The sequence below is a fragment of the Lepisma saccharinum genome, chromosome 30, assembly GCF_977018435.1.
Source record: "Lepisma saccharinum chromosome 30, izLepSacc3.1, whole genome shotgun sequence".
Lineage (NCBI taxonomy): Eukaryota > Metazoa > Arthropoda > Insecta > Zygentoma > Lepismatidae > Lepisma > Lepisma saccharinum.
Genome location: NC_139258.1, coordinates 24384587 through 24410621, shown reverse-complemented (window position 1 = coordinate 24410621; position 26035 = coordinate 24384587). Strand labels below are relative to the sequence as shown.

The 26035-nt window shown below is 42.0% G+C and overlaps 1 protein-coding gene across 1 annotated transcript; it reads right to left on the bottom strand.

Annotated features, from left to right (window-relative positions):
- Positions 1-1765: 1765 nt before the first annotated feature.
- LOC145982016 (putative gustatory receptor 28b) lies at positions 1766-24474 on the bottom strand. The gene is made up of 4 exons (XM_083115567.1): positions 23889-24474; positions 21475-21543; positions 20132-20221; positions 1766-1921 (listed from the first exon to the last, which is right to left on the bottom strand). Exons 1-4 carry the CDS (start codon positions 24402-24404, stop codon positions 1787-1789), a joined length of 810 nt encoding a protein of 269 aa, XP_082971693.1. The 5' UTR covers positions 24405-24474; the 3' UTR covers positions 1766-1786.
- Positions 24475-26035: the final 1561 nt, after the last annotated feature.

Below are 26035 nucleotides of genomic sequence, written 5' to 3'. Positions count from 1 at the left end.
TGTAAGGTATATCCATATGTGGGAAGAGTAAAATAAAATGAATGATGATTCGAGCAAAGTTCACTCTTGGTTCCTTTATTTATTTGTTGCCGTCATATATATATCTGTAGCTATAATGAAGACTTCATATTATGTGCCAGAAACATAAATAAAATACATGCAAGCCTTCATATATTTATTTATTTTATTACGAATTAATGATTATTGATCGTGTATAATTTGTTTGCAAGAAAATTTCCATTGGAAATAACTGTAAAGTAACTTAGAGTTATATTTCAAATATCAGTAATGAGTAACTGTAAAAGTAAATCACTTACTTTTTTAAAAAGTTACTTTTGATTGAGTTTGTGTTTAAAGTCCACTTTATGCACGGTAAGGCTAATCGGGACTGGATCTACAGTTTAAAGTGGGATCCGTACCACTATGTGCCTCCACCGGGTATCGAACCCGGGACCCTTGATTACAAGGCGACGACGCTACCGCTGCGCCTTCGGAGAGGCCCATTTTAAAAAGTTACTATCCGCACACTAATAGTTATACGTAGCAATTTTGAAATGTTTATATTTTAGTTATTATATAAAAGATACTCAAATCTGAACGAGAATATAGTTCACATGACATGGATATGCAAGAACTATAGCCAGAACAAAATAAGCAGTCTTGAGATGATGTTTGCTGTAGAAATGGCAGTGCACACAACCGATAGGACTCGATATGATTTCCAGACTCCCCGATGGCGCAGTGTTAGCGTCGTCGCCTTTCAATGAATAGGTCCCGGGTTCGATACCCGTTGGAGGCACATACTGGTTCGGATACCACTTCAAACTGTAGGTCCAGTCCCGATTAGCCTTTCTTGCATAAAGTGGACTTAAAACAACAAATCAATCAATCAATCAATCTACAGGGTGTACCAAAAGTCCCACCCCCCACCCCTTTGAATTGTAGACAAACCTGCAAAATGTTATTTTAACAGCATCCGTACGATGAGAGGATGGTATACCATTAAATCAGACCAATGACAACTATTTACTCCAGAGTATCTGTGTGCACACCACCATTTTCATGGCACAGTATTATTTGCCTCCAGGTGCGATGTGAAATCCACCGTAACATAAGATGTCAGATCTGGATTTCGGGGTGGCCGTTTTAAGAGAATTCCTCAATGATGTGTTCAGAGACAAACGGATTGGATGAGGATCGCCAAATTTACCAGCACCTCTAAAATGGCCACCCCAAAGTCCAAATCTAACATCTTGTGATAATGCGCTATGGGGGCACATCAAACAGAAAGTCGCCCATAATCGTTATCAGACAACTGAGGAACTTCAAGAAGCTTTTCGCAGTGCCTTTAACTTCCTTCACGCCAGCCAAGTTACGGAGGATTTCACATCGTACCTGGAGGCGAATAATACTGTGCCATGAAAATGCTGGTGTGCACACAAAGTAAATGGTTTGGTTTGGTTTGATTTGGTGTTTCAAGTCCACTTTGTGCACAGTAAGGCTAATCGGGGCTGGACCTACAGTTTTTAAAGAGGGATCCGAACCACTATGTGCCTCCACCGGATATCGAACCCGGGACTCCTCGATTACAAGGCAACGACACTACCACTGCGCGCGCAGAGTAAATGGTGGTCATTGGTCTGATTTAATGGTATACCATCCTCTCATCATGCGCATGCTGTTAAAATAACATTTTGCAGGTTTGTCTACAATTCAAAGAGGGGATAATGGGACTTTTGGTACACCCTGTATATGATTCCCTATTGATATATGTATTAGAAATTGTCTAGGTCTGTGGCGTTGTCCAATCTAAGGTGGATGCTTTTGTAGAGTCACAAGGAGTTGCTGATGTATTCTCGATTCTGGTCGTGGTTTGAAACTGGATCAAGATAACTATGTATGTGGTCACAGCACCTGCAATCTGTAAAAAAAAAGATACTAGATTAATGTGGTAACAAATGATCCCTTAAGCTCTCAAAACACAAAATAGTAGCTACATTTACTGAACCACATATATCTAAAAAATCGAAATAAAAAAAATGATTATAGTACTAAACTATGCGTTTCTTGAAGATGACAAATTGCATGTACTTTATTTTATCCTCGCCAGGGGTCCCGGGTTTTGTCATATCATCACTCATCCCCATCTTCGCAAATTAGCCAAAAGTGGCACAAAAAGCGAAGTAAATTAAAGCAAATCAATCAATTTATTTTATCCTCAAATCACTTCCTATATTTAACAAAGTTGTCAGGTTTGCGTAGCTCGTATAATATTCACAGATCAGTGTAGTATATGGCAGTAGAGAGCACTTCTTTTTTATTTCTTGAAACAAAATTCAAAGAACTTGAAAAATGTTATGGTATAGTTATCTACATTGTGGTGAAGGTCACACGTGATTTTTTATATTATATATAAATTATCAATGCCGAAATCATTGCGACGGAGTTATATATATTAGTACCCATCACATTCTTGGGTACTAATATGTATTAGTTTCACTTAACAAAATTGACATCTAAATTCAATGTCTGTCTAAAATTAATATATTGTATGAAGCATTTTAAACTTCTATATTCTGTGCTTCAAAATTGGCAGGAAAAGTATATTGAGGCATGGAAATGATCTGTCTTGAGCGCTGCGACGCCAAGGGTCCCGGGTTCGAATCCCGGTCGGGCTTGGTTGTTTGTGACTGTCCATTCATCAATTTCATCCTTTCATCTCTCATCCTCATCTTCGCAAATTAGCCAAGAGGCACAAAACGCGAAGTAAAATAAACTAAATCAATCAATCAATCAATCAATGATCTGTCTTGAGCAATAAAGAAAATTGAAAATTCTACATTCAATAAAAAACACTCGGGTTTACATTTCTCTGAAATATTGATTACAATTCCGTCGTTCCAAATATAACACATAAGAATTTTGTAAAAGTTATAACATTTGTTGATACATGGTTTCTAAATAACGTTAAAAATATTACAGAGTTTTAAAGACAATTTTTAAATCAACTGGTTTACATTTTAATAATGTCTGATTGTATTAGAATTAAAAACACTTGTTATCTTTTGCTTATTTAAATATTTTGATAAAATGCTGAATCCTCTGAAACATTATTATTTCTCGGCAAGGTGATTTCTTTCTCTCATTTAATACGCCTTTCCGTATTTCAAATTAAGACAATATGACTTATTTGACTCATAGTCTTTAAATTATGCTTTAATAGTTCATGAATTTGTGAGATTTACGTACAGTCACGGACAATTCTGGGCTGTAATTGCCTAATTGAAAGTCAATGGGATTGTTACAACACAGAAGTGCTCTTGATTGTACATACCATGAAAACGCTTACAATATTTAGCTAGACTGTTGTAAATTGCACCAATGAAAAGCATCTAAAATTCTAAATAGTCATTTCATTCGCAAATACTGCTATATTAAATATTATAATTATTCTGGTTAGAATGTGCAAAAACAATAGTAGACCTAGTGGCCCGGTACTGGGCCATCATTTGCGGCTCGAATCATCATTTGTGGCTCGTCGTAGCCTTTTATGATGTATATTTTGAGGGGTAGAGTTGGCAACACTGTGGGTTTTTACTGTAGCCTTTTATGAGGGGGGTTTATTGCTCTTTGTTTACATCTGGTAACACTGCCTTAGTTTGACAGTGTTGTTAACCTACTGGGTTTTTTTCACTGAGGCTCGAATCATCATTTGAGGCTCGTCGTAGCCTTTTATGATGTATATTTTGAGGGGCACAGAGTTGGCGACACTGTGGGTTTTTACTGTAGCCTTTTATGAGGGGGGGTTTATTGCCCTCTGTTTACATCTGGCAACACTACCGTAGATTTTTTGACAGTGTTGTTAACCTACTGGGTTTTTCACTGTAAATTTTCATCAAAGGGTCTGAGGGGTCCATGTATTTTTTATGTCTGGCAACACTGTTGGGGGCCTAGTGTTGGCGACACTGTGGGTTTTTACTGTAGCCTTTTATGAGGGGGGCCTATTGCCCTCTGTTTACATCTGGCAACACTACCGTAGATTTTTTGACAGTGTTGTTAACCTACTGGGTTTTTTTTCACTGTAAATTTTCATCAAAGGGCCTGAGGGGTCCATGTATTTTTTATGTCTGGCAATACTGTTGGGGGCCTAGTGTTGGCGACACTGTGGGTTTTTACTGTAGCCTTTTATGAGGGGGTCTATTGCCCCCTGTTTACATCTGGCAACACTATTGGATGTTTCTTTTTTGAGGCTTGGGTTTTACCAACCCATCCGAAGAAAATTCCACTATATGATCTTTTACTGGCTAAGCTAACCTACAAATAGAAATTGGCAACACCGACGAGTTTTGAATTATCATTTGATGCTCGTCGGTGTTACCAACCCACTCTACAAAAATTCCACTATATGATATTTTGAAGCTTTTCACGGTGTATGTTAACCTCACAAGCAGTGTTGCCAATTCGGGGCGAGGCGTAGCCTTTTATGGTGTATGTTAACCCTACCAGCAGTGTTTCCAACTCGTCGTAGCTTTTCACGGTGTATAATTTTTACACGCACGCGCGTGTATTGTGACAAATGCACTCTCTCATCCTTGAAGGATGAATGCAACTTATCGTAATTTTCCAACTGTGGGACCAAATGTTTATATATCGTGACCTTTGTAAACCTTTTTCGGGAACAATGTGTCGCACACACACACGCGCGCGCGCGTGCCTGTATTGTGACGCAAGCAAACAAAAAAAAACTTTGCCTGTTATTACAAAAAAAACTTTGACCGTATTCTTAAATAACTAACAAGGACAATGAATCTTTTTGGCTTCCGCAAACAGATCAACATGGAGACTGCACCGCCAAATTTCAATAACCTCTTACCTTCCGTGTTATCTAAACTCAATGGTTTACTGATTGTTCATCTCAACAGCATTTGGACGAAACTGAATGACGATGTGGGCAAGATGTTTTATGTTTTTAATAACAATTTACATTTCTACGAAATTCCGATCGACGGGAAACTTCAAATCACCGTGAATCCGGAAAACGCAGGCGAAATCAAAATTTCTACCGGCAAGAATATTTTTCGAATCAAGCACGACAAGATGCTTTCTAACATTACGTACGATGTTTCTGCAGGAGATTATCTTTACATGGAACTTCTCGGAGATTACGACAAACTCATTCCTCTCTTTGTAGAATTACGAATCGTTTATCCTATTATAAATAACCGTTAACCAAAAATGCCTAACGACATTTTCGGCAACACCAAGCGTGTAGACCACGCAGAAGAGATTCTCATGTTGGACATTCGAGTTAAGAAGTTGAGGACCGATTTGATTGCTTTGCAGGAGACCTTAAACAAAAGTTTAGAGTCGGAAATCGCTACGCTCCAAACGCAATGTCTCGACCCCATTCTGAAAATCGATTCCGAACTGAAGACGCTGATAAAAAATTATGTCGACGTACCTTCTTACGACAACGTTCAAAATATACAGTTGAGCGTGGATTCGCTTCAAAATGATTTGGCCAAATTACAGCAATTTCAATCGAAAAATGAAGATTTGGAAAAATTGAAACTCGAAATCGAAGAACGAACTTCCGCAATAGAAACGAATTTCTCTGAACTTCAAACCGTCGTGAACGATATAGACGCAGAACGCTTACATGTCGTCGTTTCCAAATTACAAGTAGAATTCACCAGCACGTTGGAAGAAATTAAATCCAAGTTGCAGACTTTGGAAGATACAATGACGAACCTACCATCGTCGGACGAACTGCAGGTCATCGGTAAAAGCGTCGCGAACATAAAAATTCAATTGGAGGCGTATCGAGATTTCGAACACATTCAAACCACCATCGCTACGCTTCAGGCGTCCTTGGAATTGATCAACGAAGAAATTAAAAATATTCACGCTGAAGCAAGAGCGTTGACAAGCATTCAAGACACGTTGGGCACGGTTCAGCAGAAGATCGAATATTTAGAAAATTTGAACGTCGAAACGAATCTCGCTCATTTTCATCACGTACTCGACAACATACAGGGTGACTTGGAATCGTTACGGACGAGCGTGCCTTCGAGCGAAGATTTGGAAAAATTGAAAACGGCGGTGACGGCACTATCCGATTCGAACGACATCAAAAGTTCATTGAGCGATCTCGAGAGTAAAGTGGCCAATCTCCCCACCTCCAAAGAATTGCACGCTTTGAAAAGAAACATATCTCGAATGCTGAAACGACTAGAAACGGAAACGGCGAACGTGGAACAGATTCGAGACGAAATTAGTTCGCTGGTGTCGACGCTGCCCACTTCGCAGAGCGTCGCCGACCTTCACACGCAGTTTACAGAGATGCGAAGGATCGTGAACGATCTTACCGAGAAGAGCTCGAAATTGAATCAAGTCGAGAACCTTCAGAACATTGTCGTCAACATCAGAGATCAAGTTGGAGTACTGGAATCCACGCAGGAATCGACGCTGGCCTCTTTCGGTGCCAAGTTGCAAGAACTCAACGAAAACTACAAGCAGTTGAACGTGGAAGTGAAAATCAAACCGTCGTTTTCTGCCGTAACGGATACCATAATCGAGCATTTGCTGCCCATCGAAAATAAACTCGGACACGTTCACAGTAATCTGCTCGGCGTCGACACTAAATTCGCCAAATTGTTCACCTTGCAAGCCATCGAAATCAACAGCGTGCCCAATCAACAGAGAATCTCCACGTTCGTCGAAGGTAACAAACTGTACATGTTGCATCCTTATCATCCGTACTACAAGTTTCTCCTCGATGGCACGATTCAGATAAACGAATTTTCGTACTGGTCTCACGGTAGAAAAGCTAGCGTTCCCACCATGACTTTGATATCGAATCGTGGTGTCCAGAAAGCAGGAAACATTCCTCTGGCACGTTGGAACGAAACGCGCAACATATATGAAATACACGAAGACGAAGATCTTACCGTTTTCGACGTGAGTGCCGGCGATAAGCTGATCATTCAAAACACGAGCGAAGTGCCACCCTCTTTGAATCCCATCACGCTTGTGCTTCTCTTGAAACGTAATCTCTAAAAAAAATGTCTAGGCAAGCCATCGTCGAAGAATTGCATAAACCTGCACGCCGCAACTACGAACGTTTGGCTGTGGTAACCAATGGCATCGACGACCTCTGGCAAAGCGACCTCGTGGAGATGAGTAGCGGCAATTTGAAAAACGTACATAAATTGAACAAGGGCAACAAGTACCTCCTCACCGTCATAGACACATTTTCGAAATTCGCATGGGCTCTACCTTTGAAGGCGAAAACGGGAACATGCGTCACGGAAGCATTCAAATTAATTTTTCGCGAAAGCGGCGGCAGACAACCACGGTTTCTGCAAACGGACAACGGTAAAGAATTTTACAACGCCGTATTCCAAAAGTTTATTCAAAAACACAAGATTCAACATTATTCGACCTTCAGTCACATCAAAGCCAGCATCGTGGAAAGATTCAATCGAACCTTGAAAACACACATGTGGAAACGATTCACGCTTCGGGGAAATTACAAATGGGTCGACATCCTGCCGGAACTCGTCGACACCTATAATGATACGGTACACAGAACAATAGGCATGAAGCCAGCCGACGTTACCAAGTCCGACGAGCAGCGTTTAATTTCTACAGTTTACTGTCCAAAGTACACGCCCACGACAAAAAAAGCTAAATACAAAATTGGAGACCAGGTGAGGATCAGCAAATTCAAACGCACCTTCGAGAAGGGATTCACAAAAAATTGGAGCACGGAACTCTTTACGGTGGTTCGAGTTCTACCCGGAAACCGACACACGTATATAATAAAAGATAGTAGCGGCGAGATTTTGAAAGGAAGATTTTACGAAGAGGAACTCTCTAAAACAAAACACCCCGACACGTACCTCATCGAGAAAGTATTGCGTAGGAAAGGTGACAAACTGTTTGTCAAATGGCTGGGACTTCCGGAAAAGAGTTGGATCGACGCGAACGAAGTGATCTTGTGAGTACGTGGAACGTGGTGAAGCGTCTACCGGATCCGGAAAGTCAAACGAGAAAAAAAAAGAACGGCAAGTTGCTTCCCGACAGCATCCGCTGTCTGATCGTAGGTCCTTCGGGGTGTGGGAAAACGACACTGCTCGTGGACAATTTTCTCCTCGCACCGAATTGGTTAGATTGGAAGAACAGGCACCTGTACGTGTTCTCGAAAAGTTTGGAGCAATCCAAATACCAGCAACTGATGAAACTGTACGATGGTCTGGACATTTCAACGTTCGCCTCGGAAATAAAACCACTCGACGATTGTCGTGAAAATTCAGTCGTGGTGTTCGACGACGCCATCCTGGAAAATCAAAATGAAATTCGCAACTTTTTCACGCAAGGTCGTCACAAAGAAATGGATTGCTTTTACCTAGCTCAAACGTTTTCCAAAATTCCAAAACAGTTAGTACGCGACAACGCTAATTTCATATGTTTGTTTCGTCAAGATCACACCAACCTCAAGCACGCGTACGATGACTACGTAGGCGGAGACATGAACTACAATCAGTTTTCGGAACGCTGCTCTTCTTGCTGGAACGGTGACGATTTCGGATTCGCAACGATCGACATGACGAGGAAACCCAACGACGGAAAATACAGAAACAAAATCAACGACTTTCTAAACGTTGCAACGTTGTGAGAAACGACGTGTATAAATAACGTCATGACGAAACGAAAAATCGAAGACGAAAATCTCAAGCTTCGCGATTACCTCGCGAAACGCTTCAAAGGTTGGAAATCCGAGAATCGCGGATTCTACGAAGAGAAGAAACGTCAGGATCAACCCGTGATCGATGCCATCAGCAGTCTAGGTAAAGAAATTAAAAGTGTCACGGAACAAAATAAAAATTTGATCAACGAACTCGTACCGCTCGCAGCTAAAAGTTACGCCGTACCCACACCCATTTCGAGCATTCCTTCGACGCCGTTCGAACTGAAGGATGCACCGGCACGACGTCGAGCCATAGGCAGCACGTCTTCGGATAAAATCGAGTTGGGACCTTTGGCACGAGACTACCTGAGCACGGGGAAATTCGACAAGGATGAAGTGTTCGGATTGTATCCCAGCATGGAAACCAGCGAAGGCGGCGGTGTGGTGTGGAAGATTGGGAAATCGAAGGTGACCTTCGAAGGCAACGACATTAAAGTCAATTTAGGCGACAAGGATAGTTGGAACAGGTATCCGGGTACGGTGGGACTGTGGGAACTCGTCGCCAAAAAACAGCCGAAAGATTACACCGACGAAGATTACCAAAGTTACAAGGAAATTCTGATCATGACGGATGCCTTGTACCAGAACAACGACGCCTCGCAGAATAGGGTGAAATCGAGCAGCGGCGAGAAGTACAGGAATCTCATCAAACCGATTTGGAACCAGGTCAAAACAGGCAGCGGCGTCAAACGCTACAACACGTTACCCAAAGAATTCGTTTGGGTGGACGACGTTAGGAAACTCGTGGACCGATTGTTGGTGATAGCCGGCGAAGAGAATGCAGGCAACCGTAATTTCTACAACGAGAAGGTTGGCATCGTGGACATGATCAGCACGAAACTTTCCAACTTCATCGTGAACGACGACAAGGGCATAGGTTACCTGATCAAAATCATCAACACGCTGCCTCCGAAATTTTGGAACGTGGCCGAAGGAAAGGGACTCGTGAACGACATCATCAACAAGTTACCTTTCGAGATGCATCTACCTGGCTACCAGTACTGCGGACCGGGTACCAAACTCGAGAAAAGATTGGAGAGAGGAGACAAGGGTGTGAATCCGTTGGACGCGGCATGCAAAGATCACGACATCGCTTACAACACCACGCAGACGGATCTGGACGCACGTCACGAAGCAGACAGAAAGTTAGAGCACGCCGCTTTCAAAAGGTTCGTGAGCAGAGACGCATCGCTGGGTGAACGGGTCGCCGCACTGGGTACCACCATCGCCATGAACACAAAACAAAAATTGGGGTGGGGTATATAAATAACATACCGTAAAAAAACTACACAAGAAAAAATCTCAGAATATATATATAAATAACATACCGTGAAAATAACACATAGAGCATCAACATGAAGCCCAAGGGTGTCTTGTACCAGATACCATACTCCAATCTAAAAAATCTAGGTGCTCTCGATGGGTTACTCACCAAGAAACAACGCGAGAAGAAACGTTCTTGCTTGTCGAAAGGACACGGAATGAAATTACTGCTCAGCACACCTCAATTGAAAAGATTGCAGCGTTCGCGGAAACAGCAAAAGATCGGAGGTTTCATATTCAGCATCCCGGCCATCCTAGCAGCATTGGGGGCCGTTGGAAGTTTGGCCGGTGGAAGTGCCGCCATCGCGAAAACCGTCATCGACTCGAAGAAGAACAAGGCGGAATTGGAAGAACAGAAACGTCACAACCTGGCCATGGAGAAGAAAGGGGGGAAGGGCATGATGAAGAAGTTTAAAAAAAAGAAACAACAGCACTCACCAACCGAGACATTGAATCTCTGATCGAACCGTTACAAATCAAACACTTCAGAGGAGTTTTCATGTCCGACTCGTTACCTTCAAGCGTTAAAAGAAGAGAATGCGGAGTAGTCAACTTGGACGGTCAAGAAAATCCAGGCACGCATTGGATATGTTACCACAAAAATGATGATAAAGCATTCGTTTTCGATTCTTTCGGAGGTGTTCCACCTACAAATTTAATTCATTATCTGAAAACGAACAAAACCTCTATATACTACAACGACGAACGCATTCAAAATTTCGGAGACGTGAACTGCGGTCATCTCTGCCTCTCCGTGCTCGCGTTTCTCTCTAAAATAAATAACCCTACGATCGAGGATTTCCAGAAAGCATTGTGGAACCTCAAACAGCATCACTAGGATGGGCGTGTTTCATCTCACGAGCGAATCTTCAATCTTGAAACTCACGCTGCACGACGACATCGTCTATCCTAAATCCGTGGCTCTGCGTGCATTCTACAGCATGTACCTCATACCTAACGTCACGCAGCACAACAACAAAATTAGCGTCGGAAACGAACACATCGTCGTCACGCCAGGACAATACAATCTTTCCACTTTGCAAGCTCAATTACCCAAAGGTACATACCTTTCTCAAAATTCGGTCACGCACAGAGTGGAAATCCTATCCGCGACGGAGACCGTGGACCTGGGCACCATGGGAGAACTTTTAGGTTTCGAAAACAACCACCCAAAACTCGAAGCTGGCATCAAGCACGTAGCAACCAACATTCCTAAATTCTTGGCCATAGAGACTCTGAACGTACACTGCAACGTGGCGGAAGGCATGATCACGAAATCTTCGGACGGATTATTAGGAAGTCACAAGCAGACGGGAATCATAGCCACTTTCAAACCAAGTTCCGAGTTCATGGAACCGATCATCTACACGCCCTCTTCGCCGATCTATTTTCCAGTATGTCGCAACCGCATAGACGACATAGAGTTGGTGGTGACGAACGAGAAAGGAGACGTGGTGGATTTCGCAGGTGCCACTACGACGGCCATCGTGGAGATCAACGTATAATAAATAACCATACATGTAAAATGGAGCAAATCGAAAGTTACGAATTGCAATCTTTCCCTCCCAACCGTCGCACGTTCGCCAATCTGAACGAAGCGAACAGGGAGATCGAATACGACGTGGACGTAGGCGACGGGTTCATTCATCCTCACAGAGCGGACCTCTACCTTCAATTCGACGTGGTGAAGAAGGAAAGCGGAGACGCGTTTCCTGCAGCAGCAAACTTGATACTCGTGGACAACTTCGTGCCTCACCTGTTCTCGCAGGTGGAGGTGAGGAAACACAACACCGTCATCGACAGAATAGATTATCCAGGCATCACGTCGACGGCAGTGGGAACGTTGAAATTATCCAAAACGGACGCAGCGTACTACCAGGCCGGGGGATTCGAAGCCGGAACCAAAATATCGACGATAAGTCAAACGGTGCTCTTTCCCATGCGTCTGCTGCCTGGTTTCTTCTCGGACTACAAGGAGATCATGTGGAAGGGAGGACTGAGAATCACGTTTCGAAGAGCGGCCAACGACAACGACGCACTGATGCGATACGCTACTTTGGGTCCGGACGGCGCCACGCCGATAGCCAACACTTTACCCGAAGCAGCGAAATGCGTCATCCGGAGCATGGAATTGTGAATGCCGGTGGTGGAATACGAAACGAACTACGCCCTCAAGTACAAAGCGGAGATCTTGAAAAGTCCGCAGGTGCCGATTCACTTTCACGGTTACCAGTGCGTGCAGAAGATGGCGTCGGGAAGTCACATGGAATTCGACGTGACGACGCAGTTCAACAACAAACAGTTCGACATGCCAGATTTCGTCGTAGTGCTTTTTCAGACCGGACGCGATAACGATCAGGAAAAAGATTCCAGCAAGTTCGACGACTGCAAGATCAAGAACGTTTATCTGAAGAACGGTAGGAACGAAGTGTTCCCGCGCGAGAATTACAACCTCGACGTAACCAAAAACGATTACCTCAAACTTTACGAAGCTTACACGGCTTACAAACGCGTGACCGAGGGAAGCGTGGACGTGTACTACGCGCCCAGCGAATTCAAAGCACGGAGACCCATGACCGTCATCAACACATCTAAGAGGAAGCAAGTGGTGGTCAACGATCGTACCAACATCAAGATTGTATGCGAGTTCCACGATGCCTTGCCTGCAGATACTCTGTGCAGTGTCATTCTTATTGCAGAGAAAACATTTGTGTATGACGTCAAGAATGAAAGAGTGACTGAACAGTTTTAAATAAATAAAAAAAATAGCACACAATAAGAAATGTGGAATTTTATATATATAAGTACAAATTGCAATTAGCAGTTTCCAGAAGTTTAATTTTGCTGTGCCATGCATGCATGTAATCGAGGAAGTGGAAGTAAATTAAAATTGTTTTTTTTTTCGCATTGCCTATTACTTTTTGTTACACTCTGGGCAGGTCTTACTAGTTTGGAGGCGATAGTGGCCCCACGGAAGTGTATGGACTCCACATTCAAGAATACACCTCTTGTCGTCGTGTGCATCCAGAGCAACTTTCCTGACAATATTAGTTGTAAGCACATGATCGACGCTTTGGATACGATGCTCTTTTTGTAGAATGGGCGATTTTGTTCTGAGGCACTCGAGGTAATCCTCAAACTTGAGGTGCTCCCGAACCACTTGCCTGCTTACACCCTTTGCCTTTTTTGTTACAGAACCCTCAGCCAGGATCGCATAGGCTTTGGCACGAAGTCCAGCAAACTCCACAATCACATCCCCGTCTTTCTCGTCCTTGAGTTTGCCGGGTATTTTTTTGTTCCGGGGCAGAATTCCATACCGGTTTAGCTGGGGATAGCCCGATGTGTCGAAGAGCTTGACAAGAGCTGGAACTTTGGCTATATCACCATACGCATCGGCCGTGCGAACATGGTACACCAAGCTGTCTGTGTCTGTGTAGAGGAGCGAGATATTGTGGTTGTAGTGTGCACGTAGTATGCCGTAATATGTCTCGAACATGCACAACTTGCTCAGATCCAAAACTGCAGCTCCCACATAGATGGGCTTGTTGAGTAGCACCTTGCCCCGGTTCATGTGAATCAGAGACATCTGTTCGTTGTAAATTGTTCGAGACCTGAACAGCGGGCTTGCAACAAGTCGACGACACTGTGTTTTCTTCGTCACCAACCTCACATCAACGCGATTTCGCACATTCTCCATGGTCTTCCCAAATACCGCATTGTTCATTAATTTGAAAAAATCGCGATCAAGTTCCGAAGTGGCAGCAGTGCGATGTTTGGTGTTCAGTTCGATGTACGGCTTCAACCATGGAGACTGCCTGAACAAGAGCACGTGGTAAACTGCTTTGACCGAGACCCCTTGCTGCATTAACCACTGGAGGTTTCGGTAGTGTAGCACATAACGCTTTTTGGGCTCCAAGTCCATGACGAGCTTCGGTTGATCCGAGCCAGGTGGACACTTGACTTCCGGAGCAGGCGAAAGGTCACAGAATGTATCCTGCAGCTTCTCGGGGAAGTCAAGGTCCACCTCGGCAAAAAACCCAAACTCGTCGCACTCTTTTTCGATGTCGTGGTATAAAGGATCAACCCACTTAAACTGTCCTGTTGGGAGTGGCTGCATCATGGAGTGCCCGTAAAGATTATTCACGTCAGTGTACATGATGTAGCTTGATGGTTGGGAGGGGTCGTAACCAGTGGCCATGTGGTGATTGTTGGCGTGTGCGAAGCGTTGCGACACTTGGACCATGCCGCCCCGGATAGCTCTCTCGATGAAAAGCATGATATTATTATCGGAGATAAGTGAAAGTTTAATTTTAGTCAGCAGGAGCATGGCCGACCATGCCAGTCCAGGAAGGCTGTAAAAATATACAGGGTCCAGGTTGTAAATGTTTATCGCAGTCGCCCGAAACGCCTGGAACACATCGGCAAGAAGCGTCACATCAAGCTTCAGGTATGCATCGTGGTAATCACCGAAAGTTCGGCAACCCAACTCGACCCACATAGACTGAGCATCCTTGTACTCCTCGTCGGTAATACCTGAACCTCTCAGCTGGCTGTAGAACTTATCCTGGGGAGGCAGCAACTCTTCTTCGAACTTGGAAGGGTCTGTGACGTATTCGTAGGGGTAGACCCCTTTACGTCTGATGAGTGCGACATCTAAGTTCGGGAAACTTGATGTAGTAATGGCTAGTTGGTCGTCTCTGAGCTTCCCAGCAAGAGCATCGAGGCTTGCCTGGAGGAACGTCAGAGAGTCGAGGAACCGAAGCTCGATGCTGCTGCTTGAGTTGGGGATCGGCACCCACTTGCTGATGCTAATATAACGCTCCTCGTTCTGTGCCAGGACATTGATTCTCGCATTGTCGTACCCTAGATGTGTAACCAAGTGATGGAAATCATATCCCGAGCCATTGTGAAAAAAGACCGGTATGAAGCGCGGGTCCCTGGCTCTCAAGTTACATCTGTTGCACCACGGGCCAATGTAGCTTCCGCTCCCATAATGGTCATGGTGGTGGACCTTTTTGTTATCGTCAGTGAAGACCGAGTTGCAAACAGGGCAATTTAGAGCCATTTCGTGCTGATGCTTGTTTTTGGGAGACAGAGGCAGCATGGGCTTGGGGGCCAACAGCACCTTCCCTATCTTGATGGCTTCCTGTTGCATTCTCTCCAGGAAGTGTTTGACCGGGTCGGGACCGCGATACACATAGGGCTCGGAGGCAATATGTTGGTCTCGCCACACCACAACATAGGAGTAACTCGAGGCCTCGTGGATTTGGAAAGGAATGGTAGAGGATGTTTCGGGGTTGGGCTCGCAGTTAGACAGAGGTTGAAGAAAGGCCTCGAAGTCTGCTACAATATAGGCAGGATGCTTCACCATAGCACTGTGCATGCGAAAGCACTCTACTGCACCAGGTTCGGGCAGGATAATTCGTGCAGGCTTGTTGGTACCACAATAGAGCATGTGGCAAGCTAGCTTCTCAGCAGCAATATTGGGTCCTCTGATGCGCCGGTAATCCTGCTGTTCTCGATTATGAAATATAGACAAGCACCTGCGACACACCTCGACGTGGCGACTATCACTGCTCCGTTGGGTCGAAACAAGCCGAGAGAGGGAACGGATAAGGGTGTAATGGTGATGGGTTTCGTCCTTGATGAGCAGGAGGTTGATTTCTCGTACCTCGTTGTTGTTGCTCACGTTGCTCACCCGGATGGGGTGGACCTCATTTTTGTTCTCGGTGAGACCGTAAACATTGATGGCTAATTGTAGGCCCAACAAGTCACGAGCACGAACCTCAAACTTGCGAATATGCGAGACTTCTACAGGGTAGGCAATCCCGGCCATTGCATCCTCCAGTTCCGACTCATACTGCGTGTAGTGGTTAACACGGTACGAGTGGTTTTCCCTAGGTATAGGGTGCAATGCTGCCAGCACCGACCAGAGGAAGCATTTGGTGTCTTTGTTCTGAATATTGAGAACAGCTTTCCTTGCTTCAACCTCGGGTGGCAGGGCAATATAGCTAGACCCTGCCAGTGGCAGGGACTTGCTAAGTTTCAGACGAAGTTCGTGGGGGTCGCCACACAGCGAACCGCCCGAGCCTTCAGCCTCATGCTCCTCGTGCTTTGCCACAAGCTCCTCGACAAACTTGTCGTAGATGCTGTCGAGGTCAGTGATATCTGCCTGATGCAGTGTTTTTGCTTTTGTGGCATGGAAGAATTTATATATTTCATCAGACGGTTTCTTATACTTGCAGCATAGCACAGCATAGAATTTAGTGGAGTATGTAGCCAATGCATCGTTGAGGATGGATATTATCTTAGCTCGCTCGCTCTCCAGAAAACTACGCACATCGCAGAAGCTGTCTGATGTTATGTTAAAGTCTTCTAATAAATGCTCAAACGCAAATCGGTCTGGTTTCTTCGCCAGCTTGACGCGTTTGGCAGGTGGCGATGCATCGAGGGAGGTTACTTCTACCTTTCGCTTGGAAGGTTGCGGTAGAGATGTTCCAGTGCTCTTGCAAGTAAGCTGGTGTCGCTTGAAGTTGGCAATAGAAAAATTTTTTCCACACTTAGAGCACAGTTTGGTTGCACATATTCGCTTTCCCGGCACACAAGTACGACAGTGCCTTTGAAAAGTTTTACTTGACACAGCAATTTGGCACGTAGGGCAATTTTTTAGAGAACGCATAATGCAGAGATTTTTTGGGGGTATGTTATTTAATACCTAATACTGTGCAATGCAAAATATAATTGTTAATTTTTTTAAAAAAAAAATCTATTTTTGAAATATTCTCTATGGTCTTACTTGGGTTTTTCCGCCAAATTATATGCTTCTAGTCTCCTATACTTTGGTGGAGCCCGTTCAGGTTCTATCCCCCGCCATGTGGGTTCCTTTGTTAATTTAGTAAAGGTGAGATTTAGACAGCCAATAGAAATCTTGCTTACTTAAACCAATCAGAAAACACCACGTATAAATTATTAGCCAATCAAAATCTCTGTTTTTTACTCGAGACACTAAGCCAATCAGAAAACAACACAACTGATATGACATCATTATATTACGTAATAACTTGTCACCTAAACACTACAGCTCACAGGTTGGTAAAATCTGACATGAAAGCAGATAATACGCTTAAGTCTTATTTATATATAATTTTCACGAACGTACAATATTGTCAACAGTATTATATTTGAGCAGGTCGCTTGTCACCTAAACACTACAGCTCACAGGTTGGTAAAATCTGACATGAAAGCAGATAATACGCTTAAGTCTTATTTATATATAATTTTCACGGGCGTACAATATTGTCAACAGTATTATATTTGAGCAGGTCGCTTGTCACCTAAACACTACAGCTCACAGGTTGGTAAAATCTGACATGAAAGCAGATAATACGCTTAAGTCTTATTTATATATAATTTTCACGGGCGTACAATATTGTAAACAGTATCATATTTGAGCAGGTCGCTTGTCACCTAAACACTACAGCTCACAGGTTGGTAAAATCTGACATGAAAGCAGATAATACGCTTAAGTCTTATTTATATATAATTTTCACGGGCGTACATTATTGTCAACAGTATCATATTTGAGCAGGTCGCTTGTCACCTAAACACTACAGCTCACAGGTTGGTAAAATCTGACATGAAAGCAGATAATACGCTTAAGTCTTATTTATATATAATTTTCACGGACGTAAAATATTGTTAAGAGCGTCAGTTTCCGTAGAGCTCTCTTTTTCCATCTTCCCTCTATACAGTGAAGCTGTAGAAGACACAATTAGCTAACCTAGCATACAACATACCTTCCTAATTAATATGGATATTGTCACACATTCCTCTTATTTTATACTGTTGTAAATGGAAAAGATTATGTACGGTAAATGTTTTGTACATTATAGGGAAAAAATGCAAAATATTCCCCCAATTTTAATTCGATCCACCTCTGAATCGATTTTTTACATATTTTCAAGCCGGCACATATGTTGTTCTATTTTGCTTCTTTTACTTGCCTTGCTTAATTAACTCTCGCTAATTAGCATTTTTTTTGGAAGAAGTCAAATAGAACAACATATGGCGGTATGAGAAATATGCAAATTAAAGAATATTTTAGTAATATAAGGGCCCTAGCAATTAGCTTCGTCGACTAAGAGTACTCTTTTAAACGTCTTCAGCTAGATCGTATTACTAAGCGAAGACGTTTAAAATGTTTGGGTGTTGAAAAAGTTTGACTTACTTTTTATTTCTATTGTTTGCTAATAGATGGCGCTGATAGTACCCCCTCCCCTCCCTCTCCCTCCTCCTCCTCCTCTGCTGTATGACAAATAGCACAAACATAAAATCAAGATTTTGGAGAGCAAAACATAAAATTTGCATGCATCTGATGTCGAACTAGGAACTTTATCTTTCGGGGAGTCAACATTATTTTTTTACTCAGTCGTCATATAACATAAACACACGCAAACATTCACATGTGCTTTTATTATTTTGTGTTCGGTAAGTACAAGTATATTCTTACATAAATTATTGTTTAATTTAATAAATTGTAAACTCGAAGCCTGCTATACTAACATTCCTTCTGTGTTTCATTATACTATTGAAAGCGAATGTTGCGTGCATACGGAAATAACACAGAAAAAAAAGCGGATGGAAGCAATTTAAAATCAGTGGAGCAAGGTTAGTATTACGAGAGCGTAAAAACATGTGCTTTCATTCAACTTCGAAAAATAAGAATAAATGTGTGCATACAGAACACATATGCTTTCTTTTCACAGTTGTAAAATCATATAAATTGTACATGAAGTAAGTTACGGGAAGGCTCTCTCTTTTATGTCTGTGTATATGTTGTACAATTAGGTACAAGTATTGTACAATTAGGTACAAATTGTTGTACAATTATTTTCCCCAGTTGTCCAGTTGGAGTTGGGGGCATAACACTGGCACTATTTGTAATCACAGTGCTTACTCATGTATTTTGTTTAATATTTTATTTCAAATTCACTGTCAGAAACTAGTGTTGCCAGTTCCTGGATGTAGGTTTACCTACTCTGTTGGTTGTCACTGTCAAGCTTCCAGTATTCGTACAGCATAAAAAGCTATAACCCCCCTCTCAAAATATATACATTGTATACGCCAAGATGCTCAATAGCCTAGCAACACATCATGAAAAAACATGCCAAGAGAACCCAGTGGGTTTATAAGTCAGTGCTGCCAACTCCTATTTGTAGGTTAGCTTAACCTGTGAAAAATCATATAGTGGAATTTTTGTAGAGTGGGTTGGTAACACCGACGAGCATCAAATGATAATTCAAAACTCGTCGGTGTTGCCATATTCTATTTGTAGGTTAGCTTAGCCAGTGAAAGATCATATAGTGGAATTTTCTTCGGATGGGTTGGTAAAACCCAAGCCTCAAAAAAGAAACATCCAATAGTGTTGCCAGATGTAAACAGGGGGCAATAGACCCCCCCTCATAAAAAGCTACAGTAAAAACCCACAGTGTCGCCAACACTAGGCCCCCAACAGTATTGCCAGACATAAAAAATACATGGACCCCTCAGGCCCTTTGATGAAAATTTACAGTGAAAAAAAACCCAGTAGGTTAACAACACTGTCAAAAAATCTACGGTAGTGTTGCCAGATGTAAACAGAGGGCAATAAACCCCCCCCTCATAAAAGGCTACAGTAAAAACCCACAGTGTCGCCAACTCTGTGCCCCTCAAAATATACATCATAAAAGGCTACGACGAGCCTCAAATGATGATTCGAGCCTCAGTGAAAAAACCCCAGTAGGTTAACAACACTGTCAAACTACGGCAGTGTTACCAGATGTAAACAGAGGGCAATAGACCCCCCTCATAAAAGGCTACAGTGGGCCCACAGTGTTGCCAACTCTACCCCTCAAAATATACATCATAAAAGGCTACGACGAGCCACAAATGATGATTCGAGCCGCAAATGATGGCCCAGTACCGGGCCACTAGGTCTACTAACAATGTCTTCGAGTATTCTATTATTTATGTAGTAAATATGATAAGACCTACAGAATCAAATACACTGTTTCATACCGAACAAAGCAGTTTGAAATCCAAAGTGAAAAAGCCACAGGCTGTAAACTGGACCTTTCTGTAGAGAAGCTGAGCTGAGAAAATCTTCACCTGAGAATTATACAAATAAATGTGACAGTTAATTAAATACGGGTATTAATCATGCATAGGTTGTTGAAGCAAAGAATACAACATGTAGAGGAAGAGAACATTTCTATTTACAGGACGTGAAGTAGCTGGGGGGGGGGGCAGGAGATTTTCCCCCCATAGGCAAGTCCCCTTCCCAGTAACAATATACACCAGTGAGTTGAACTCTAATTTTTAATAGGTTATATGTCTGAAGTGCCTTCATTTGGACATTGTGCCGCTCGAGCGCGTAACCATGTGGCGGCTGGAATCACGTCGCTTGCCGGCGAGATCGGATGTGCATGTCCCCCTCAACACAAGTGCATTGGGTTCCATGCCGACGTTTCGTCAAGTTTCTCTTCGATAAGCGCATTGCGGAATATTGCAATAGAGCTAATTCTGATCACCAACATGTTCTCGAGAGCGGATCCATGTCGCTGAAACATGGAACCTCTCTTTGTCTGCTGTAATTGTCAGCATTTGGTTGCATACGGTTTCGTGTTCAAGATACATTTATATTCGCTTCTGCGTAGTTTACCAAAGTGATAAGTAATATCACTTACCGATATCGATAAGTGTTTAGTGCTGACAAGTGTTATTACTGTTGTTGTAATGCCGCAAGGTAAGCACACTTTAGAACAAAGACTTTTCATTTACAAACTCGTGTAGAAGTGTGTGGGGGCAATTTTTAAAAGAACTTTCTTAAAATATGTGTGAAGGAAAATATTTGGAAAATATTTGCTAAAGTACGTGATGACTTGTAATTGTGAAATGTTTTTAATTAAAATAAATCTATGATGTTAAGTTGAGGGGTTGCGCGCTTTCAGTTTCACCGGCGGGCGACGTGGATCAGCCGTTATCCTTGACTGTACTACATGTATCTACTTTTGCCAATTGTTTGTTGCATGAAATCTATTTCTCAATTTAGAAATCGCACATTATTGCTCTGAATTAATCCTCACTATTATCGCATGTTAATGAGTTAGAAACAAAATGTATTATCTTTCAATTGCTCCAACTTCAAAAAGTCATATAGATAATTTCAATCTTGTACATGAAAAATTTTCTGCTAAAAGAGAGTATGTCAGTGTAATGTGATATAATTTTTAAAAAAATCCATGAAGAAAATTGTGGTTTATTAAACACTTAAATCTTGTGGTCATAAACAAATTTAAAATAAACAATACGTACTCATGTTTATTTTAAATATTGAACGTATAATAAAACATATATATTACCTCTTCCTGAGTAGCTGCTTCCATATTTGTATTTAGCATCTTGTGAACCAACACTCCTGTTTGTTCAGCCTGAAATACAGAGAGAACCTTGTTCAGTATGAATATAATACGAGGGGAAGTCAAAAATCTATCCGCATTTTCACCACACGCTGAAGGCAGTGTGGCTAACCTAAAGAAAGTTATGGTAAAAGTGCGATAATTTTTTACTTTCCCCAGTAAAATACCTATTTTTAAGCGATATATGCTAGATATTCATTATTTTCAAAATATAAATATACCGTATATTTACAAATATTACAATGCAATTCGAAAAATAATTTTTGAGTATTTTATTTGAGAAAGTTGAATTTACGTGTTAAAACTGAAGTTGTTGTTATACGTAATGATCATGTACGTTTGTTAGTGAAAACTGTCTATAAGTTACTAGCTCTGAACGTTAACACCCACTGAGACGCAGAGAAACTCGACAAAAGAACTTCTGTTGTCTGCTTTTATTGAAATATAATGGTGTGACGCCCACTACAGCGAAACGCGCGGAATTTCCGTGCCACAAGTGTGCAGGTCTCCAGTTGTCCTTCTGCCGCATCTCCAAATGCCCTCTCGTGTAATTCCGCGTCTCTTCGTTTAGTTCCGGCAAGCGTCATGCTCGGCCCCGCTGTAGCCGAGCATGGAAAATGTTCCGCATGGTTGCACGGTACATGGGTGGACTACCGTCAGAAAGGCACACGGAATTTTACACTCGGGAGGTTCGGGGTGGCGCATTTCCGCGGCTCAGTGGTTAGAGTTAATGATTACACTCCCAGACAATCTTGTTGGATTTTTCGTCCCAATCAGAACTTAGAATTAATTGCTAATTTTCTATGGAAGTGGTATTATTTTTCATATATGTTATCTTATATGGCTTCATGCCTTCCATATATTTGTTTCACATATTCATAAATCGAGAAGGTCGTATTTGCGTATCCATATTTACAATATTTTTTTTCATCTACTTGCCTGATCACCAAACAGCCACGGGTTCGATAACCGCTGGAGACACACAGTGGTTCGGTTAATCGATTTGTTTATTTTACTTCGCTTTTTGTCTTTTGACTATACTCTGTCCATGGAATCTTTGGAGCGAGCGAACGAAAGTAAGTCCCTGAGCAAGTAGTGATTCGAGAGGGTTCGAACAATGAACACGTGCTAGGGAACGGGATTGCGTGGAGGGGGAATTGCCACTCCAGCTACCAGTTGTTTGCACCAGTGTGTATTGCTTCGGTCAGTCCACTCGTATTCTCCCCTTTTCTACCGTTATGTGCGACATTGCTACAGAGATTCGTGGAATAGAGTATAATGATGAAGGTGACGATGATTGATAATATGATGCAGTTGATGAAGGGACTCTCACAAAGATTATGTTAGCCAAGGGGAAGCAAATGCTGACGGTAAAAATTGTTAACAGTTTCACCACCAGGCGCAAATGTGGCGCTTATGTAACAACAACCATAAATTTAAGTTTTGTTGGTACAGCGGTGTTCAATATGTTCCATGTCAATGTAAATAACCCTTTGGGAGTGTAACACAGTGTGATTAATGATCGGACGAAGAGTTTCACGGGATATTGATCACTGTGCACCAGACTTCAGTGCAACATTTCAACCTGGTGGTGAAAATTGGAACTTTCTTTTTCGTCACCATTCGCTTCCCCATGACCTCCATAGCCTATGTACCTACGTTTCAGCGTAAACTATTGCTTTTAAGGAGTTCCAGAGGAATATGGGTAAGGAAACTTTAACTCTATGGCCACGTGGTATTGGATTCATGTCCGTTTCGCCCAGTACCGAAGAACTTGTTTCATTGACCTAAGTGATAACCTGCGCCAGAACGGAAGTACCGTTTCGCTCAGAGGGAAATGTGAAAGTAAAAAATTTGCAATCGTGTAGAGCCACCTGCCTTTCTCTTTACACCCCACTTTAAGCTAACCTAACCGGCTAATACTATTGTTGATATTGTGTTTGTACTATGTATTTACATGTATCTCTATTTCTCTTATTAATGCATTAAACAATGCGACAAGGCTCCCCTTTGGAAGCCACACCTTTTTACTTTCACATTTCCCTTCACATTCAAACCATATTTTAAAAATTCCCTCTGGGCGAAACGGTACTTCCGTTCTGGCGCGTGGTATCACTTGGGTCAATAAAACAAGTTTTTCGGTACTTGGCGAAACGGAAAGACACGTAGTATTGTACACTCATCTCAATTAGTACTCCGGCAGTTTGTTTCTTCATACAGCATATTTGCAAAAGATACAATTCAACCTACACGTGTATCAATATACGCTGTATAAAACACACCTTACTACTAACTTCGTTGACCTTGTACAGAAACAAGCAAGATTGCAGACAGGTATGTCAAAAACATTTGCTTACCTCTCTTTGGACACCAACACATGAAGCCGTCACTAGAGTACACATTAGAATTGGCAGAGAGACTGACACAATCAATAAAAACACCCTGAGTGTATCGTGAGAGTAGAAGTGAAAGTTTGGAACAACAAAAGCATAGAATACTATTTGGCAAAAAATACCAGCGATATATATCAATAAACGTGAACCATATATTGTGTTTAACATGTTTACGACGTCACATAACATGTCATGAACACATCTTAAGTTTTCTAAAATGGTGGCATCTTGTTCATCATCCTTCCTCACTTCATGTGCATTGCATGTTCTTTGTACACGTATAACTGCATCAGTGCGATAGAACTTATTTTGTACATCACTGTAGCTTGATTCTTGCTGTTTCAGGCAAAACTGTCTATTTAGATGACTAAATCTTTGCTGAATTGTCCAGCAGTATGCAGTAAATTGAAGTATCACTGCTATATTAAAAGCAGCTAACAAGTAGTACACGATTATACCGTACTTTTTGACTTTTATCATGTGTACAATTCCCAGAACAATTCTCACAGCAAGCGTAGCCAGAACACAAGCAGACAAAAGAAGACACTTCCTGAACGCCACTGAATTGCAGGAACCAGGGGTCGCCAATTTCACGTCTATCTTTTGTAACATTTCGAATAACTTAAGCCCCTTCAGGGATTGTTTTAGGGATATAATCAAAATCAACGTACCCCAAGTAAAAGTCATAACTGTTTCCGTATCTAAAACGATAAGTAGCACATGTGATGAAAGCGTTTTGTGAAGCAGCCCAAGTCTTTCGCAGAGTTGCCATGCACATGCAGCGATTACAATGCACAACAGAACACGAGAGTACCAGATCCACTTCTTGGACTCCTTCAGCTTATTGGAGGTTTTGTCCTTGATAATCGAATAGGGCATGAAGCCAAGTATACGCGCTAAGTGAAACACTGGACAAACTGAATGTAGTAAGTCTCTTTGAAGTGCTGTCATTTTGACAGAAGATTTGCAGATGACACAAATAACTTCTAATGTTGAGAGTACGACGAACAGAAGTGTCCAAGATTTGAGTAACAAACGCATACAAGTTTTACATGATCAATAATGTGGTTAACAGGATGCGTAATATGTTCCTGTGTCCATTAATAATATATGAAAATTTACCCTAGATAAGAATTAGGAATATCTCTAGCAGGAAAAGACCCATGAATAAACAATGAATGGCCGTTATTGTTTGATGTCACACGCGAATGACTGTGTAACTATTGATGTCATGAATATTACACACACGACATTTCGTGTCGCCCCCCAAGCAAACAACATTACGAAACATTTTCTTCGCCTCTTGCAATGTTAATGAAATAGTAAGGTAGTAATATAAAAAATATGTATTACTGATATGTGTAAAGGGTATGTTATCGAAATAAGGTTATTTCCATTGCTCTGTATTTTAGGTATATATATTCTCTCTATGATATCTCTACAATGGTGTTGATGTATGAATTAATAAAGTAGACGGGAAAGCAACCACAAAGATATATCTTACCTAGTATTAAGATTCATGATTTTACTTTGCTAACCACGACACAACAAAAGTTGGATATAATTGTTGAATGATTGATTGATTTGGTTTATTTTACTTAGTTTTTCTGCCACAATTGGCTAATCGCGAAGAGGATGAGTGAAGATGTAATGATGAAGGGACACTCACAAATAACACCCATGGCTAGGTCGGGATTCTGTCGTCGTACAGAGCTGTGCTAACTCCTAAGCTGCAGGTTCCCCCACACATCAGCATCATATCAATTCAATTCTCTATTTTTTCAACCAGAACAGAAAAACAAAACATCCATGTCTTAAGTGGGATTAGAAACCGGGAAATGTATGAAGAATAATATGCGTGAAAATGTGAACGTACTTTTAGCCATGTTAGTCCATCCTCACACCAAAAAATTGTGGAGAATATAATTCTCACTTGTCACAAGCCAGTTGCGGCTTAATTCGTTCTTCCCCTCTGTTTTAAACAGAAGGTGCCCCTTCAATGCAATGTGCTCACCACTCCACCACGAATGTCGGCTAATTGCGAAGTGGTGGCTAGAACTACACTCTGTCCCTAAAATCTCCAGAGCAACCGAACGAAAGCAAGTCTCTGC

What these genes read in the sequence shown, in the direction of transcription:
- LOC145982016 (XM_083115567.1), bottom strand. Translation starts at nt 24,404, where the DNA reads ATGATAAAAGTCAAAAAGTACGGTATAATCGTGTACTACTTGTTAGCT. An exon ending in GTGTTGGTGTCCAAAGAGAG is followed by an intron (nt 21,544 to 23,888) that starts GTAAGCAAATGT and finishes TCTGTATTTCAG; the next exon opens with GCTGAACAAACAGGAGTGTT. An exon ending in ATTTCAAACTGCTTTGTTCG is followed by an intron (nt 1,922 to 20,131) that starts GTATGAAACAGT and finishes TTTTTTTTACAG; the next exon opens with ATTGCAGGTGCTGTGACCAC.